This window comes from Lathamus discolor, chromosome 1 (assembly GCF_037157495.1).
Source record: "Lathamus discolor isolate bLatDis1 chromosome 1, bLatDis1.hap1, whole genome shotgun sequence".
Classification (NCBI taxonomy): domain Eukaryota; kingdom Metazoa; phylum Chordata; class Aves; order Psittaciformes; family Psittacidae; genus Lathamus; species Lathamus discolor.
Window position 1 is genome coordinate 154,160,808 of NC_088884.1, and position 18,666 is coordinate 154,179,473.

The 18,666-nt window shown below is 38.1% G+C and overlaps 1 protein-coding gene across 5 annotated transcripts in view; it reads right to left on the minus strand.

Annotated features, from left to right (window-relative positions):
• The window catches only part of ABLIM2 (actin binding LIM protein family member 2), a 139,920-nt gene that overhangs the window by 41,938 nt on the left and 79,316 nt on the right, over window positions 1-18,666 (minus strand). For all 5 annotated transcript variants that reach the window (XM_065659972.1, XM_065659964.1, XM_065659954.1 and 2 more), the window contains exons 7-10: window positions 14,820-14,907; window positions 11,565-11,623; window positions 7,674-7,751; window positions 2,449-2,595 (exon numbers count right to left, since the gene is read on the minus strand). In XM_065659972.1, coding sequence (XP_065516044.1) covers window positions 2,449-2,595; window positions 7,674-7,751; window positions 11,565-11,623; window positions 14,820-14,907 — 372 coding nt within the window. The remainder of the gene's footprint in view (window positions 1-2,448; window positions 2,596-7,673; window positions 7,752-11,564; window positions 11,624-14,819; window positions 14,908-18,666) is intronic.

The following is an 18,666-nucleotide window of genomic DNA, read 5'->3' on the forward strand; positions in this document are numbered from 1 at the left end:
GGAAGGAGCAATCAAGTGAAATCCAGTATTAAATAAAGCACGTTTTTATTTTTAAACTATCAACTAAATTATATCCCTATTGGATAACTTCTCTGTTTAATCAGTGCTTATAGTGATAGTTTGTGTTTTAAAATCCTTAACAGATATCTGCAATTCTCCACTATTACAAAAAATTTGTGATACATAAAACTGAGATAATGGAGTAATTAGCCAGGCCTGTGATGTATAACTGAGTTACTACCTGGGAAACTGTGAAATGCTATTACTGCTTCCAAGGTGATGTTTTGTGAAACAATGACTGGCTTTGATCGCACATCAAAACACACCTAGAAGTTCAGGTATGTGCAAGTGATGTAACAGTATGCGTTAAACAGTTAAACAAGTAGTTAACTGTTTGTGGTGAAAAATAAAAAGACAAAGAGAAAGCTATATCAAGCATTAATTCAAGTTAACCCATGACAGCAGCTTATATTGTAAACATAAATCATACTTCCCAATGTAATTTATTTAGTAGAGCTTGAAGAAGTAACCACCATACAACCTTTATTTTGGAAAGCAGAAACATGGATGACAGTGGAGGCAGATGTACACAGATGACAATCCAGAAGCAAAGCGCGTATTCAACACAAGTAACACAGAAGAAAACAAATAAAACCCCATGCACTGTAGAATCAGGAGGCAAACCCCACATTTCAGACGCTGCTGGTTATCAATATGATCAGGTTTATGCATCACAAAATGGGTCAGAACAGGAGTACAAAGGCCCTGGGGATTACCTCAGTAGGTGTTGGAGAGAGCAACTGAGGTGACTGCAAACAGCAACACACAACAAATTAGTGATACAAATTCATGCATGATGTTATTTGTGAGAAGAATTACTCTTAAAATATCAATATCCATGTGTAACACATGATACAGTTGGAAAAGCACCTGTCATTTAAGTTAGGGCAAGTTTGTTTTTAAGTAAATAAGGAATAAAATACAAATAATTTCATAGGACGATTTTGCTGATTTCTTTACTGCAAAATCCTGGGGTCTAGTGAGGCCAGTCCTGTTGCCATTGCTGTTCAGTCATTTTCCTTTCAAAATTAAACACTATGTTTGGTTAGTTGAGCAAAGCAAATCTACTGAAACTATAGTGGCTGCAGGTAGTAGCCAGGATGCTGAAATTTGGAACACAGTTTATTCCTGCCTTGGTAATATCAAGGATATAAATATTTGGAGCAACATGAAAACGTGCAAGCTGGATAGCAAGCACAGCTCAAAAGCACGTCGGAGTGGGTGCAATGCCTGAGTCCTCACAGGAGGTGGGTGGGAGGTTCTTTAGTCTACACACTTCTCCCAAGCTGAGACGTATATGGGCAATTGAGGAGGGCAACAAACTATCAGCACCCATGAGTTTTGATATAGAAAGGAAGTGTTTATACTCCATAGGTTCCGTAGAGCTAGGTGGCATCTTTGGGTTTTGTGAAATCAGAAACCTAAATCCCATTTAAGTCCTTTACCAGATACAATCTTAATTCTTTTAGGATGCATTATAATGGAGCTACTGTGGTTCAGCATTGCACAGACAGGGTTTGGAAGACAGTCTGCAAAACCTAACATATGTGCAGCATTTTATGTGAGAGTAGTACCGAGACTTTACTGGTACTGATTAAGAGGTTATTATAAATAGCATGGCTATTATGTATAGCATTTATTTCACTTAAACCTATAGAGAACAAATGAGATTTCCATTCTAGACCAAGTATATCTTTCTAATATAACTAGCACATCTAAGAGGTTTGATTTGTAAAAACACATCTAAAAGTAGAGAAAAAAACCCAGAACTTCAAGTGAAAGGTAGTTACGGTTAGGGAAAAAAGCTAACTTGCATGACAGGGGTTCTATACAAATACGCTTCACAAAAAAACAGAATTAGTATTAGATTATGTTAAATTAAATTTCACTAGCACAAACTGCATCATATTAGCACTGTATATGAATAGGTTGAAATGCATGCATGACATGAGGATGAACTTTAGTAAGGGACAGTTGAAAGAAATCTGTACTTGGAAAGTGCTACCATTGTTGTGTTATGAAAATAACATGGTACACTTTAAAAAAAAGAAAAAAAATCACAACAGACATTTGGCTTCGCTTCTGATTTTTCCATTATAATTAGCAATGGCTCCTGTTTCCTACCGCATGCATGAACTCTTCTCAGAGAAAAAAATACTTTAATTACATGTCATCTGCTTAAAAAATGTTCACAGAAAGTTCCACAGACTAAAAAGTGAAATGAACGTCACGCTTGTTTTCATGAAAAGCCTTATGAACAAATGATGATTCAATTCACTGAAGTTATACAACTTGGTGGGGTTGTTTTTTTCTTGAAATTATGCACATGATAATGATGCACATAAAATCTCAAATTCATAGTAAAAAAAAATACCCATGTTTCAGTACCTCCCCGTAACTATGCCTGTCATCTGAAGAGTAACTGATATATGGAGAATAGGAGATCATATCTGGGCGGTCAATGTTATAGATGGCTTTATTTTTAGGAAGAGCAGCCAAATCCCTGTAGTCAAGAATTTCATCTCCAAGCTTTGCCTAAGAAAAGGAGGAAAGAAAGCAGTGAGAATAAGAAAAGAATATGATCAGGATACAATGAGAAAAGACTAAATAAGCATAGGTAGAAAAGTAATCATAGAACTAAACCACTTTTTCTGTTTGTGCACATTTAAATATATTTACTACACGATGCTAAATATTACTGTTTTCTTTTTCTATACTGGTGCTTTCTACTTTTCTTTGCCACTCGCATTTGGTTAATAGGAGTAGCATGGCATTATTCCAGTTCTCTTGGTTATATCTCATCTATCACTAGCTAGAGAAAGATACTGGGGACAGATATTGTAGTATCTTTCAAGCAAAATACAGAATCACAGAATCACAGAATCCCAAGGGTTGGAAGGGACCTCAAAAGATCTAGTCCAACCCCCCTGCAAGAGCAGGGTAACATACAGTACATCACACAGGAACTTGTCCAGGCAGGCCTTGAATATCTCCAGTGAAGGAGACTCCACAACCCCCCTGGGCAACCTGTTCCAGTGCTCTGTCACTCTTACAGTAAAGAAGTTCTTCCTGATGTTAACGTGGAACTTCCTATGCTCCAGTTTACACCCATTGCCCCTTGTCCTATCACTGGATATCACTGAAAAAAGCCTAGCTCCATCATCCTGACACCTACCCTTTACATATTTGTAAACATTGATGAGGTCACCCCTCAGTCTCCTCTTCTCCAAGCTAAAGAGACCCAGCTCTCTCAGCCTCTCCTCATAAGGGAGGTGTTCCACTCCCTTAATCATCCTTGTGGCTCTGTGCTGAACTCTTCATTTTAAAGTGGTTTTGGTGTGCAGGGTTCCCCTACTATAAGCAGCACTGAATAATCAAATACGTATTTCCAACATATACTCTCCAGATGCTGAAAAACGTTAGTCAAGTCTCTAATTTTTGCCATTCAGCTGTGTCCCACAGCTTCACCTCCTTTCCTGACTATGTCTAAATGGCCCTTAATTATGGGTCACAAACCAGCAGATGACGGATTTGCACCATGCTGGACTAGTAGGAAGATCATAGATGCCACTTAAGTAAAGTTCAAATCCTTTCATGAGACTCACACAGCCAACAGAGGGAAAGGACTGTGTCACTCCCCATTCTCCTTTTACTACACTTATTCCAAAAGTATAATTATCAAAATGCCACTTTTGCACAGATTATCCTTAGGATAATGGTAACTTGCATCAAAACCATGTCCAGCACACACTGTCTTGTAGAAACAATGACAAGTTCGCCACACGAGGAGTGGAGAAATGGGCAGTGTCATTGTCTCATTCCTAGCTCAGGCTTTGCAGAAGATAAGAATGATAAGCTCCTTGTTGGCAACAAGACAAGTGAATCTTGCTATTCTCCGAATATCTCTCTATAATCAGCTATAAAACTGTAATAATATTTTCCACACGCAAAAATATGAAAGTATCCAGGATTTATGCATGCAGTGATAATATTTTTTTCTTAGTATGAGCTAAAAAAGTTCAATAGTTTTTCCAGGGACGTTTTGTATTAGGTTAATCATACAGGAAAAAATTAGTGTGACAGCTTTCAATTTTCCAGTTTTCTAAAACAATGTATGAATTTGTGCAAACGTAAGCAATGTGGAAAAGAGGAAGATTCCTCTTAACTAAGAAAGTGGAACAAAGCTGCCATTACTATCACATATGCTCATCCTCAAAACTAATAAAAAAATGTCTTTTAATCAAATATGTGATTCTTCAGTTGTCTATAGATCTCACCTTTCATGCAGCTAGTTTAACAAGCTAAAGAGAAATGAAAAAGGCCCTTGATGGAAATAAATCCCTCCCTACTGAGAGCCAGTGGCAAGCTGTGATGCAGAGACAGGTCATGCAAAGGAGGAGTCTATCAGGGCTGTTCCAGGAAGACTTTGGGCAGCATTGTACCTACAAGGAAGACCAAGGAGGCTGTGATAATTTCTTTTCTAAGGTATCCAGGGCTGCGTACCATTCTATTGAACCCAAAGAAGTTCAGAATTGGGAATATTTAAATGTGAATTACGGTAATTTTAGCCCCTATTTCTCCATGTAGATGTGCAACTTGAGATCCTCCCACTAGACTTCAGAACTGACAGGAGTAAAACTTACCTAGTTATGTAACTCTCTTCAGTTTAATACCAAAATGTAGGCAAATTTGGACTCAAGAACCACCTTAAAGATACAGTTTCCTTCTCAACTCTCAAGCCTACAAACATCCAGCCTACACTGTTTTTTGTTTTATTTACTTTACCTACTTTCAAATACTAGGGAAGGCTCAAATTACAGATAAAAGGCTTCCAACCCTGTCTTCAATAATCTGGTATTTTGGATTCTGTTAAACCATGCTCTAATCTTTTAATATCTATTTCATTTGGAACACGTAATTTTTCAGGTGTACAAACTGCAAATATAATCTGTATAAAAATATGTGATTTCTATTCCCAGTATGACAATGTACAACACAGCTACACAACCTAACCTAAACCTTCAAGTTGTTTATAATGGGTTGGAGCACCTAATTCTATCTTCAGAAAATATAGGTATGTATAAAGAAAGACTTTTATTCAAGCTTTATTTAATGTCATAATTTAGAAATCAACTGATTTTTAAGTGGTATTTAGGGACTCTGAGAGGACATTGGCACTAGGGTGAATTTTAGTCTGGATATAATGAAGCCATCACTAAAGATCATGAAAAAGATGTCCACCAGCTTCAAAAGGCATTGACCTGTACCCTTTCTCAGTCCAAGAAAACACCAAAGTCTGGTATCAACAGCTGAAGAAAAAGTGGAATGGCTTTAATAAACCATTTGTGAACCACATTAGTTTAGTCAAAACGTGCGTTCTTCATCTTTCTCTAGCTAACCACTCAACCATGACCAGAAACATGTCTCCCATGAGATGGCATGTTGTTCAGAATGATGGCATGCCTGACTTCATGCCTTTGAAAGTATAAGCACCATGAATTCATAGTTCCTAAGCTTTAACTGCTTTCTCCAAACTCTCTTCTGCCCAACATGGTACTTCACTGAGCTCACCAGCTGTGAAGGCACAATTTTACCATTGGTTTTAAGGGTCTGAATCCATGCTACTGCTGAACGCAGCTGTCCTGTGTGTGCCTTGTCACTCTGCTCTGCCTTCTGTTCTACATTAGCATCACAGGACATGCAGACGGCTGGGTCTTTTCTTGACTCTTTGGTCGCCTGGAGGTTTTTCCTCCTTTATTTTTTCAGCTGAATCTGGTCTCAAATCTGACTGATCATACCTCTGTGTACCCACCAGTACTAGCATCAAAGAGGAGACAGGAAGACATGGCCAGGGAGGGACAGGGCTACATGTGTGTGACCTTCCTTTCAGTGGTAGCATGAATTTAAGTTTGGTAAAAACAATCATGAAAGCACCCAAGTTAAATCTTGATCATGTATATAAGTCATTACACTCCTGTAATAGAAAGCAGATGCAAAAGATAGCCAAAGAATCATTTTGAAAACATAGAAGTCAAGTAACATGTTTTTAATTCTTTTTACTTTCCTGTTCATGAAAGCCAAAATAAGATTTAATCAATCTCACAGCTTTGACAATTAAGCAGTCAGAGAGGAGACAGCTATAGCAAGAACTTGCACGCCTCTGGGGAATCTTTTTTCCTAATTGACTCATATTTACTAGACAACTTTATTTTTTCGCAGTCTCAGCTGCCTCTAAAGTATATTAAAGCAACAAACGTTAGAGCTGTGTGCTGATTTAATGATACCCTTTAAAAAAAATCCCCCCACTCTCTTCCCTCCCCCTTAAAAAAAATACCCCAAAAAAGAGATTGGAGGTTTGTCCTTGACTTTCAGCTGCCAGTGAAACATATTTAAAGCTGTAATCACAAACATCAAGAAGAACACTACTATCCAATAGTTAGATAAATGTCACTTAAAAACATAAATCTTAAAAGAATGTTCATGCTTATCAAAACAATGAAGTGGTGCATGGCTGGAGAGATAGAGACCATCTGGTCAAAGAAAGTGCTCACATGACAATGTAAGCACAATGATTTGTCTTCAAAGTATTTGAAACGACAGCTTTTGTACTGGGAATATACGACTGGAATCCACCAGCATGGAGCTCTGCTAGAAGAACTCAAAAACAGCAATGAGCATTTATATAAGGGGCAGTTCCTCCACTTCTCTTTCAGTCTTACTCTCATGAAGTTTAGACTGTACCTAAAATAATTTTTGCTTTAAGGCAAAAGACACATTTGGCTGCAAGGCACTTTTTCCTTGTCTTACTGTAGTAGATAAAAGCCCTGAATCTTTGTAAGAATAAGCTCTCTGGCAGTCAACTGCATCTCCGTCAATTTCCTCTGCATATGGTATCCAGTGAGAATAACGTGCCTACCTGAGGAATACTTGGACAGGATAAAGAATAGCTCTGGCAATACTAAAGCTCTCCAGGAGATCTTTGTATGGATTGTGCCACAGTTGTGGATATCTTTTACCTGTTGGTAGTAGCCTTGGGGATTTGGCCATGACCATTAGCTACAGCAATTATGACAATCAAGGTACACCTGGCATTGAAAAAATACCCTACATAAGCTTTTATCATACTTGATACATATGAGCTTTCCAGAGCTAGGACTTCTTAATCCATAAACACATCAAAGGTCCTCTGAGGTTAGAGACTGGCATTTGTCAAGGCCCCAGTCCTGCAATCACACACGAGTGCTTTCATAAGCTTGATTTAGACAAGTTGTGTTCAAATCTAAGCTTGTAATCTACCTGTGGGCTGTACTGTTTACTTAAACTTTTCTCTCTAGAAAGCACTGTGGTGTTTTGCATGCTTTGGTACAAGCCAGCTCCAGTTGTACTATAAATGCTATAAATACACTACAAAAACCAAGAGGAAACTGCCAGAATTCCGTTATGGCAAATGCAGTATTTAAATATTTTAAACGTGAGAAAGTAAATTCTATTTTAGAGGAGTCACCAGCTGCAGTGGTTTGGAGACACCAACTTTCCACACACAGTGTTAAACGTAGGAGGAAGCACAGGGTTTTCCACATCCCACAGACTGAATTTCACTGTGAAATACTCACATAGATCACACGGCTTGGGGAACCTGATGTACTTGAAGCAGGTACAGAAATAATGCTCTCAGAGGAAGTCCGCGTTTCCTATGGCAGGAGAAGAGAAGCGAATCAGAAAAGAAACAGAAAAAAGGCAGACTAAATGTAACTGTTACTTCAAAAGGAGTATGCAAGAAATTTCACTTAATCTTTATCACTTTAAAATGGCTTATTTCATCAAGCTCAAAACACACAGGCATACCAAGGAGTTAAAAATAGAATGCTTTTAGTCAATAAACTTCTTTTAAAATGCAAAAATTACCTAACATATTTTCTTTTCTCCTCCCTTCAGAATGAAATGGCCTGGAGCACTTCCGGGCTGCCAGGACAGCCTTTGGGCATTATCAAGGACAGGTCAAGTTACAAAATGATACAGCATTTTTACTCTTAAGGTTATACTGTCAAACCAATCTACATTGCTTCTGGGAAGTGTCACACTACTGTGCCATTCACTCAGAGGAAAGAGAACATTATGCAGGGCACCCGAATCACCTAATAGGTTGGCTTTCCCCTCTCTGATCATAAGACTACCCGGTTGATTTTAATAGTCAACTGGTTTTGCTCTGTTTTCAATCATTCTGGCATTTAGAATGACAGACTTTTATTGCTTTTTGCATCATCCTTTATGATGAAAAATGTACGTACTTTTAAATAACAAGGGCTGTTATTTAAAGAGTTATGCAATGACATTAGCCATGAGTGAACAGACCTGACATTCATAATTGAAGATTAAACAAATCTTACCATGAAATAAACAAGTTTACACCCTATTTTACCCAGATATATCAATTCTGGGTAAATACTCTTTCCCATATACGGGAAAAACTGCCCCTGACTGCAAAAAGTACATATTTTCCCATGTACTCAGAATGACCATCATTTACTGCCTCACGAATGGCTGACACTTCTTACCTAGAGCTTACAACTGTTCAAAACTTCCTACTGCTCCAGTCTCTATTTGAAGTATTTACTTGCTTTGAGAAGCAATATCTGAATATATCTGTACTGTGTTAGCAGAGCAAACAAACTAAATGATCACAACTATCCTTCCACTGACCTTCAGCCCGAAATGCCCTGTGGCTATCTGAAACAATATGTGGAGGTACTTATCCATATAAAAAAATATCCAGTTTAATTGTTTTGGTATGTCTGAATGGGGTTTTGGAATTTGCTCCCTCTCGTTTTCAATTGTCTGAGGCTCTATACACACTCAGAAAGTCCGAAGGGACAAGCATGGAAAAAAAGAGTATTATCTGAAAAATTCTTGTGGTTGCTGTTGAGATGATCATTTAACACAGTGTAATTGCCCTGCTCTTCTGCATAGTTAAAACACACTGCAGTTTTCCAAAACTTGTGTAAATGACATGAAATGTCATCTATGCACAGCTGTCATGTAGAAGCCACACTTCTCTTTCATGATGTTCCGAGAGGAGGCCTAATGCAGTGGAGGAAAAAGAACCAAACCTAAAGAAAACTGCACTATTCCAATGTTTAAAACCCTGTTGAAGTCATACATCATTTCTGAATAAACACAGGGATTCCCGAGATAAAGCTTCAGAGCTTCTTCCTGTGTCATGTGGATCAGTGAAATGTGTTTTAAGATTAGAATGTAGCATGCCCTTAAAACACATAAAATACCTGTCTGAATGGCTAAATATATTTAATAACTCTTCATGAATTCCTGGAGTTTTTTAGTGATCTCTCCTCAACTTGGAGGTGCCATCTTGTTTTTAAGAAGGCCTACAGGGATGCTGGAGAGGGACTCTTCAGCTGGGACTGCAGTGATAGGACAAGGGGTAGTGGGTTAAAACTTAAAACAGGTGAAGTTCAGGTTGGATATAAGAAAGAAGTTCTTTACTGTGAGGGCGGTGAGGCACTGGAATAGGTTGCCCAAAGAAGTGGTAAGTGCTCCATCCCTAGCAGTGTTCGAGGCCAGGCTGGACAGAGCCTTGGGTGACATGGTTTAGTGTGAGGTGCCCCTGGCCATGGCAGGGGGCTGGGACTGGATGATCTTAAGATCCTTTCCAACCCTAACTATTCTATGATTCTACGACTACAATTCATTAAAATTTCTTACTTGTGCAATCCAAGTCTCATCTTATTAAGATATTTCTGCAGATTGATTCTGTGATTCATTATGCTATTCAGGTGCTCCCACAGTTTTTCCCATTTCTCCTCCCAGTGATTAAAAGCCACTCATTCCACAGCTCGCACATGCTCCTTTTTCTCTGCCCAATCCATTACCCCTTTTAGCACTCCCAGTCTATGTTTGCTGCACATAATCTAGATTTTGCAATAAAAATTCACATCTCAGTTCACTCCATTGCCTCTGTTCAGTTCTTTTCTCTGTACTATGCGTTTTTATTCTTCCTCCACTTATTTTTCCTTTATGCCTTTTGATAATACTTATTTTTTCTCTTGCTAATTTGATTTTTTCTGTCTTTTCCAGCTTTATCTCTTCTGCTAATAATCTCACTCTCTCTTGATTTTTCTTTTTGCTGTCACTCTCTTTCACATCTTCTTTCACACCTGCACTCCATCTCCAAGTATCTTACAAGTGCACTTTCTTTGCCATTGTGAGGAAAAGGCAGCTAAGTAGGAACCCAGTAGAACCTTGTCTGTGGCCGTTCTTTAAAGGAGGGAATTGGAAAACTACTATAATTTCAATAAATTACATGGGGTTTTAGCCTTACAATTTCAGCTACTCAGCTAGAATAAAATCTTTAAGAAGCCTGAAATACTGCCTAATAGTACCAGGCTGAATCAACAACAATTGAAGTATTTTTATAATTTAAACCATACATTTTATATATACATTGCATAATTTTAAATATACATTAAACCAATACATTTCCTACTGAAACACTACATATTTGATATTCAGAGCTCACCATGAAGAATACCAGAGTAATCGCTTCCCATACAAATGTGTACAGAAGATACAGCCAAGATCCTTCAGGGTAAAGCCCAAACCAAATTTTTTTCTCAAAACTGTAATTTAGCCAAAGTTGCACTTGCTAAAACACCAGATTTGTAAACACTCTTTTTATAGCTCCTGCTTCCTGCTGTTCTGACTTGCTCCATGTGCCCTCTGTCCAAGCCTGGATGAATCAAAGCAGAGCTTTTTTGAACAAGGGTACCACACGTACCACTTGGAGCACCAGAGAACATCAGAACGGAAAAACCCCATACTTGGCCTCTGCATTAAATAAGTTTGTTGTATCTCAGCCTCACCGATTCAGAGGGATCATTTCCCCAGCTACAGATTAATTCTTCATTTCCTAGGGGCAGCTTACTCATCTGCTAACCTTGTAATTATTAAAGTTGCCAGAACTCCCCCCTTTTCTCCTTGCACACAGACAGATGCACAAATCATCCAACTTAAGGAGGTACTTAAAGCCAGAGATTAAATTAAGTTGGGGCTGGCTTGCCAACATGTTACAAACAAATAATAAAAAAGAAATTCCAAGGAGACTATTTTGTTGTTGATAAAAAAAATAAAGTCCTCTGATCTTTTAAGTGCAGAGCCACATAAAAAAGGAAGAGGTCATGAACTGATCACATCATAATGACAGAAGTTAAAAATTAACTTTTTTTTCTTATTCATATTTTCACATTTTTCCTTATTCAGCTTATTCATACAGCTCATAGGTCACCATTCCCCTGAAGCTGTAGCTTTAATCACTAAGTAAAAGCAGACTATTTATATTAAATTATTACATGAACCTACTAGATTTTCGTAACTGAAAATTTAAAATTACAGTAGTGAAAAACTTAAAAAGCCAGCCCTCCATCCCCACTGGAAAAAAAGGGACAGAGAATAACATGATAATGGAATAACAACAGGTATTATCTTTTTACCTTGTTTTTTTCTTCAGCCTTTGCAGCCTGTCTACAAACTGGATGCCAAATGGATGTACCTGGAAAGTAAATTTAAAGTTCTGTTTAATTCTGTTGCCCAATAAGAACTGTAAAAGGATTAACATAAGAACGTAATTAAACCTCCCTATATGGTTTTATAAATCACAGAATACTGATTCCAATCCCATCACCATTTCATGGATACTTTCAAAGCTAAAACTGACAACTTCTCAATATCAGTAAGCTTAATCAGATGCATTTTAAACACTCAATGCACTTCAGAAAGCTACATGTACTTCAGTATGCGAGATGAATATCTATACCCAAGTCCTAAGAAGTGTAATATGGGATCTTTGGAGCTCTTCCAGCCCAACCTCTTGTTCAGAGCAGGTCCCATTATAGCAGGCAGCTCAGTGTTGTGCCCAGTTGGATTCTGCATATCTCCAAGGATGCAGAACCCACAGCATCTCCGGAAAACCTGTTCCACCACCATGGTAAATTTTTCTTTTTCCACGTGTGCAGTCAGAATTGCATGTTCCCTTATTATACATAATCTTGTAACAGTCGGCCCAGGTCATAGTAAGTAGCACACTCTGACAGGATGAAGCAGCATTTAACACTAGCTGAAAATCCAGTCTTTCACAATTATTCACTGTACCGATCTTGCACTTCCTATATGTTTGTCTCTTATAAGTCAAATACTAGGGAACTGAGTACATTCAGGGGACTATCCATCTTGGAGGAAGCAGGACATACAGAATGAACCAATTCTCTACTTCATGTAATCACAGAATAGAGGATTATGAATTCCAGAGATGAAAGGAAACATTATGTGTGAGAAAGAAACTTACTAGCTTTGTATTAATAAAAAGGAAAAAAAAAATTAAAAGTTGAACACAATGATAAATACTCAGAATTCAATTGAAGTGGAATGTAACTATATGAAAGAATAATTTGTGAGCTTTAATAGCAAATGTCAGTCTGAGCTCAGACAAGCTACAAACCAAAGCTTCCACACAGTTAAAGAATGTGAGTGTATTGCAATTTCTGCTTGACTAAATGGGAAGCTGAGAACCTTTGTGTTTAAATATTTAATGTTTATACTGGGTGGAGAGCACCAAGAGGAGTCATTGGAAATGCTTTGTTTTCACAGCAGTTTGATAGTTTTCTAACCAGTGGATTCTGGAAACAAGATAGAAACAGAAAAACTATTTCCCAGAAGACAGATGGAGATCATTAGAATTTATTTCACAAAAATAACCCAGATGAACCCAGACTCATGCAGTAAGATACTACCTATAAGTACAGACCAGATAGATTATGTTTACTAAGTTTCTGAAGTTTTTTGGGCCTGAACCAATAAAGAAATATCTTTATAGCACCTTTAAATTCAACGCTAATTTATCTCCCAATTGCGAGTAGGTCTGAGCTTGCCCACCGACAGCATCTGTCCCAGCTGCTTCATAGGTTGATGTAAATCTTCCCAATGGTATTAAGAAGTATTCAGATCAACATTTTTTTAATTACTCTTATCTGTGGTCAAGGAAAACTGGGAAACATTTTCACACAGAAGAACAAGGGCCCTTTCAAACAAAAGTCATCTGATGGATGATCACTGATGACTCAATTTCTAAGGAACATGCAACACCTGAAGGAACTTTACAGTAGTTTATTAAGAGGATGAAGAACAAGTTATAAAATCCTGGGCCTCAACATTTTTTATCTAACACATCAAGTAAGGCAGCCCAAATACCTAATCACAGATCTTTCATTAAGTTAAATGGAAACTGCTGTTCATGTGAAGATAAAAAGTATTTGATAGTAAGCTGGTAACAATGTTTATCAGAAAATAAAGTGATTAAGAAGGGTCCAAATTAACAGGACCTGAGCATACTTTGTGATTATTGGAACTAAAAATCAGCACAAAACCTAACAAATATCCATCGTTACAACAAACTGAACTTAAAAAGGAGATTGATTTGCAACCCAGTTTCAAAGAGTTTGAAATCTAGAATCAAATTTGTAGTTCGGTATCTTTTTTTAAAGCACTGATTTCCCATGGGACTTTAGTACTGCTAAACTACTTTGCAATTGGAAAAACCACAGCATTTTCTGGCTCCCAAGGGAGAATCCATGAGCACAGACAAGGATCATTATGTCCTTCAATGAGCTAGTTCTTGTTGCAAACCAAAGTGACAATAAAATTGTCATTTTAAGTAACGTACTAAATTATAATTAGATTTTACCGAGCCCACTGTTGTGTTTTAAATGAAGTCTAAATTTCCCAGCTTAATGTACTATTTCAAAGTATGCTTCTAGAAAACTGGACAACTGCAAAGTTGTAATACAAATCTGGACAAGCATGTGATTTTACGATAACACACCAGCCCTACAGTTCCCTAGAGTTCCCACATCCCACTGAGCTTCTCTTTTCTGTTTTCCTTTTAAAAGATACTGCCAGTCAAAGACATAGGCAAAAGCCCTCATTTTCTTTGGTGTTTGACCCTGTATTTAACTGTGCAGACATTGTTTTATTTGATCAGTTTAGTACGGCTAAAAGTTGCTGCATATAAAGTATAACCTATGTTAACTAACTTTTTTTCCCCACATTGAATGAATTATCGTGCAAGCCCTTGTCCACTACCACTGAAATTCCCTGACAAGAAACTGAATTTCTCCCGTGCAAGCTTATGGCTGTGTAAGGTATAGACATATTCTGTAGTAAGGGCTTCAGCTCCATGGCATCCTCTTCTCCACTCCCTGAGGACACTTAGGTCTGAATGAGGGGAATCCAGGTAAGGACCTTCAGATTTTCTTCTCATACTGAAATGGGTTATGAGTACAGAGCTGGTTTTAGGACTGCAACAGCAGTGTCAGGGAACCTGATGTCCCACATGCATGTTAACTTTCATCTGAACTATTTATCACTGCAGAAAAATGCCACGTTTTTTCAGTAAATGGAACATTTTAATAATCTTTACTGTCAAGTACTTCCCTTTCATCTGCAGGAAATAACTGTTACCACTCATCCTTCTGTGATTCACACTTGCTATTGGATTTTAACTGAGAAAGAAGTAGTAGGTCAGTAAGCAGAAATGGTTTGGTTTTGCTTTTCCATTGCATTGTTCACTTCCTTTGGTAGCTATGAAAAGAGAATATACGCAAAACAGCTCAGCTGTGCTAACGAGTATGGGCAAGAGGGCATGCTGTCAAGTGTGTTTTGCATTTTGGGTTTCTGTTTGGTTTTGTTTTTACCTTGAAGATACATTTCTTCTCCTTCTGCAAACATCTGATTGCACCTGACGCATCGTGCACACGTTGGGTGATAATGTTTTTCTCCTGCCTGTTTGGGAAAAAAGGTACAGATGATTAAGTATACTGATCAATTTAGTGTCTTCACTATGAAGAGTTTTTCTCCCATCCTCTAGAATATGACTAGTTAGAGTAAATCAGTTAATGTTAATTAATTCAACAATCTCCTACAACCACAATGCCAATTTTTTATTATAGACAATTCATGACATAAAATTAAATAATGGCCTTGCCCACACAAAACCAAAATTTAATGTGCAATAGTTAAGTCTCTGAATTTACAGAATGGAAACAATTTTATATAGCAAACACATTCCCTGTAAACAACCACTGTGTGCACCAAGTGCAAGGCAACTTAGGACTCACCTGAGCAAGGAAGTTGGGAGGACATAACCTTGAGCACAGATTTGCAGCCAAACTCTTTCCTCATGACCCCACTGAACATAGAATCTCAATGTACAGCAAGAACCACCTTGTGGAAGGAATGCTCATAGCTGCTTTGAAAATATCTCGCAGCTAAAGTCTACTAAAGGGTTTCCATGAGGAGTGTGCGTGGTGTGCCTATGGGTCTGTAAATTCAGAGCTGACACTTCTGCATGCCGTGTTCTAAGTCCTTTGCACAGACAAGCCAGAGCTTTATCAGTTATTCTGAGATTAGTCCACATAATACCACCATTTTCAGTGATTAGAATGAGAACAGGACTGAGCCCTAAATTTGCTCAGAACACCTTAGCAACTCATCAATTTTCATAAATTCAAATTTCAAATTACCTTAAACTCCATTAAACTGTTTCACCACTGACCTCTATGTGTTTCTCAAGAGGAGACATCTACCTGCTACAAAGGAGCAACGGTCTGTCTATGTCAGAAGGTGTGTCATGCAGACAAGGTGAAGTTAACCTCAAATGATTATCAGACAAAAAGATTATTGGATCAAGGGATTTATGCAAAGCTCAATTTTGGTAGCTTGGCCAAAATTCAGTTCTATGGCTGACTGTGGGTAAACTTGTTAGCTCTGGTTTCCACAGGCAAGGACAGCAGCATTGCAAGGCAGTGTTGGCTTGAGCCAGTGACAGAAATAGCATTCAGTGCTTTTCTAAATGAACAATGCAGGCCCAGCCCCTCCAAACTGCACCCCTACCCCATCTTTCAGATGACACCCACAAAACAGAGTTCAACAGCCCAAAGCTGGCTCTTGTGCGTGCTCCCACAGCCCTCAATTTTCAAAATCCCTATATAACTGAAAGCTTGGCATCTTCCTCCTCTTCTGACCCCACACTCTTCTGTGCTAGACAGGATGGCCATGGTTTAGGTGGATTAAAGTCAATGCCACTTCTACTATCAACAAAAGCCAGGCGATCAAGTAACTCTGAAACTTACAGCTAAATTAAACTAAGTTTAACTTAAAGTTTAAGCTAAATCTGACTTCAACAGAAATTCTTCTGGAGTTAAACAGATTTCAATCCACGTAGAATGTCTCACAACCTGCTTATCTGAAAAAAAGTTACAAATGCTTCTAGGATTGTATGTGCCTTCACGAAATTGCTATTAAGTATTGCCCCTCTGTCTTCAGTGTGTAAATATGTACATTCTCCTAGAAATTTAACACTGTTACTACAGGGATGACGTGTGTTACTCTATTTTATTGACTGTCAAAACTTTCAGAGGTATTTATAGTGAAGAACATCATCTGTGTCTGGAGGAGATTTTGCTGTTCACAATATCAAACAGAGGAGTATGGTAAATTTTGGTTATAGAATGTCTGGGTTTACTTCATCAGTGTTAACTTGATTCACCCCTGAAACCTGTTGCTGCATTTTAAATCAGCAATAAGGAAGAGTGACATATCACATCAGAATTGCCATTTTCAACACAGCTTTCTTCCAGTTCACTCTTTTTGTTATGGTGCCATTTGTACAGACTGCTGAGTGATTTCTGCAGCTTTAGATGTGGAAGATGGTCACTACTGCCTCAACACCTTAAAGCATCCGACCATGAAGTATTAATACTGGGCTTAAACCTCGAGTTTAAAACTGCTTGCCTAAGTGCAGGTGTTTAAGCACAGAAGGGTATTTAACCATCACCAAACACAGGTTTGGAATATCAATCTGAAAATAAATATCATTTCCCTTGGAAGATCTGCACTGCACAAGCAATGCTAATGCAATGCATCGCCTCAATAATTCAATTGATTTATCACAGCTGATACAGTTTCCAGGCTAACACTTTCTAGGGGAATTAGATGACTCTTTTGCTGAAATAAACTGTCAGAACAGATGTGTTCTGATATATCAGAACCTGGATACATCACAGAATAAAATCTATTTCCCAAAATTTAACACTACAACCAAATACATAATTGAATTCACTTCATATAGTAGCTAATGTCAAAGAGATGTAGAATGGCACAGAAAGACCTCTTTTACAACTTAGATACAATAACAGGAAAATCAGAGAACAGTGTAGTGATCCCTTTTGCTGATGCTCATTCCAGGATAACTCAAATGGATTTAGAATAATTACCCATGAATTAAAATGGGAGATACTCAAACTTTTCATATAACTCTAAGTGCTGCCAAATGGGTTTTGTTCCCCTGTTCTAATTGTTTTTAATTTTGCTCTTCTAACCAAAGCACAGAAGACAAGACATAGCACTCTGAATCACTTTTAAGTATTTAACATAGACTGCACCATCTTTCTAAATAAGAGGTGATAGCTGAACCTGAGGCTAGAGACTCGATGCAGGGATTAACTAATAATATTCCCTGATATGTTTATACAGTTACCCAGATTAGATACCATAAATTATATTCAGACCTAGGACCTGGGTGTGTTGGGTCTGAATGTGAATCATAACCTCCCCTGGGTACACATCACAAAGGCTTTCATTAGTTCTCCTCTCCCCTTTCTCTTCAGACTATTTCAGAGGCTTCACCTCCTAGATGAACAGGAGGGTCCACGAAACAGGGTCCAGCAGAACACAGAAATTTTATAAACTTATGGCAGCAACTGTTTTATGTTTTCATTTTTGTTGTAATAATGGCCTTGCTATTTTTCCTTTTCTTGGTTATACTGATGTGAGAGAATTTAACGCAGCAAACAAATTCCTAACCATATGGTTACTTTTTCTTTGCACAGTTTGAAAGCTTAGTTTGACAGATTGTTGTCTCAGTGTTTAATAAAATATCAACACACACTTAGCACAGAAGAATCGACATTCATCTCCGGGAGATCTTTTAAGGTTCAAGTGGTAGATTGTACGAAACCTTCTTAATATCTTACATTTGCTTCAAGACTGCACCAGGTCTTTGTGCCCAGGCATCCAGATGTGATGACAGTATTATTATGAAGACCAATTAAAAGATTAATTCTCAACTGAGATTTCCTCAAACCTGAATAGCAAAGCATGTCCTTAGCAACACAGTACACCACCAACAGTTTAAATTCTCTTCAAGTGATTATACTAGCTTTTCACAACCACCTAGTCAAAGTCTTGGTGTGCAGTTTAGAAGTGGAGTCTAAACAGTCCTTAACACTCTGAGACAAAGTATTATGAATTACTTCATCCCCTTTAGGTATGAGGGCTGCTTTGAATGGTAAATCTCCTCTGTACAGGAGGCAGAACCTTCTGGGCTGGGTCAATGTGAGAAACATTCTCCCAGCAGAACCAAGGACCTCCCTGCAGTCCTTGCCGTAAGTATGGAGGCCACTGTAGTGTTGCTACCTGTCCCGCAGCACAACAAGTACATCTATCACAGAATCATAGAATAGTTAGGGTTGGAAAGGACCT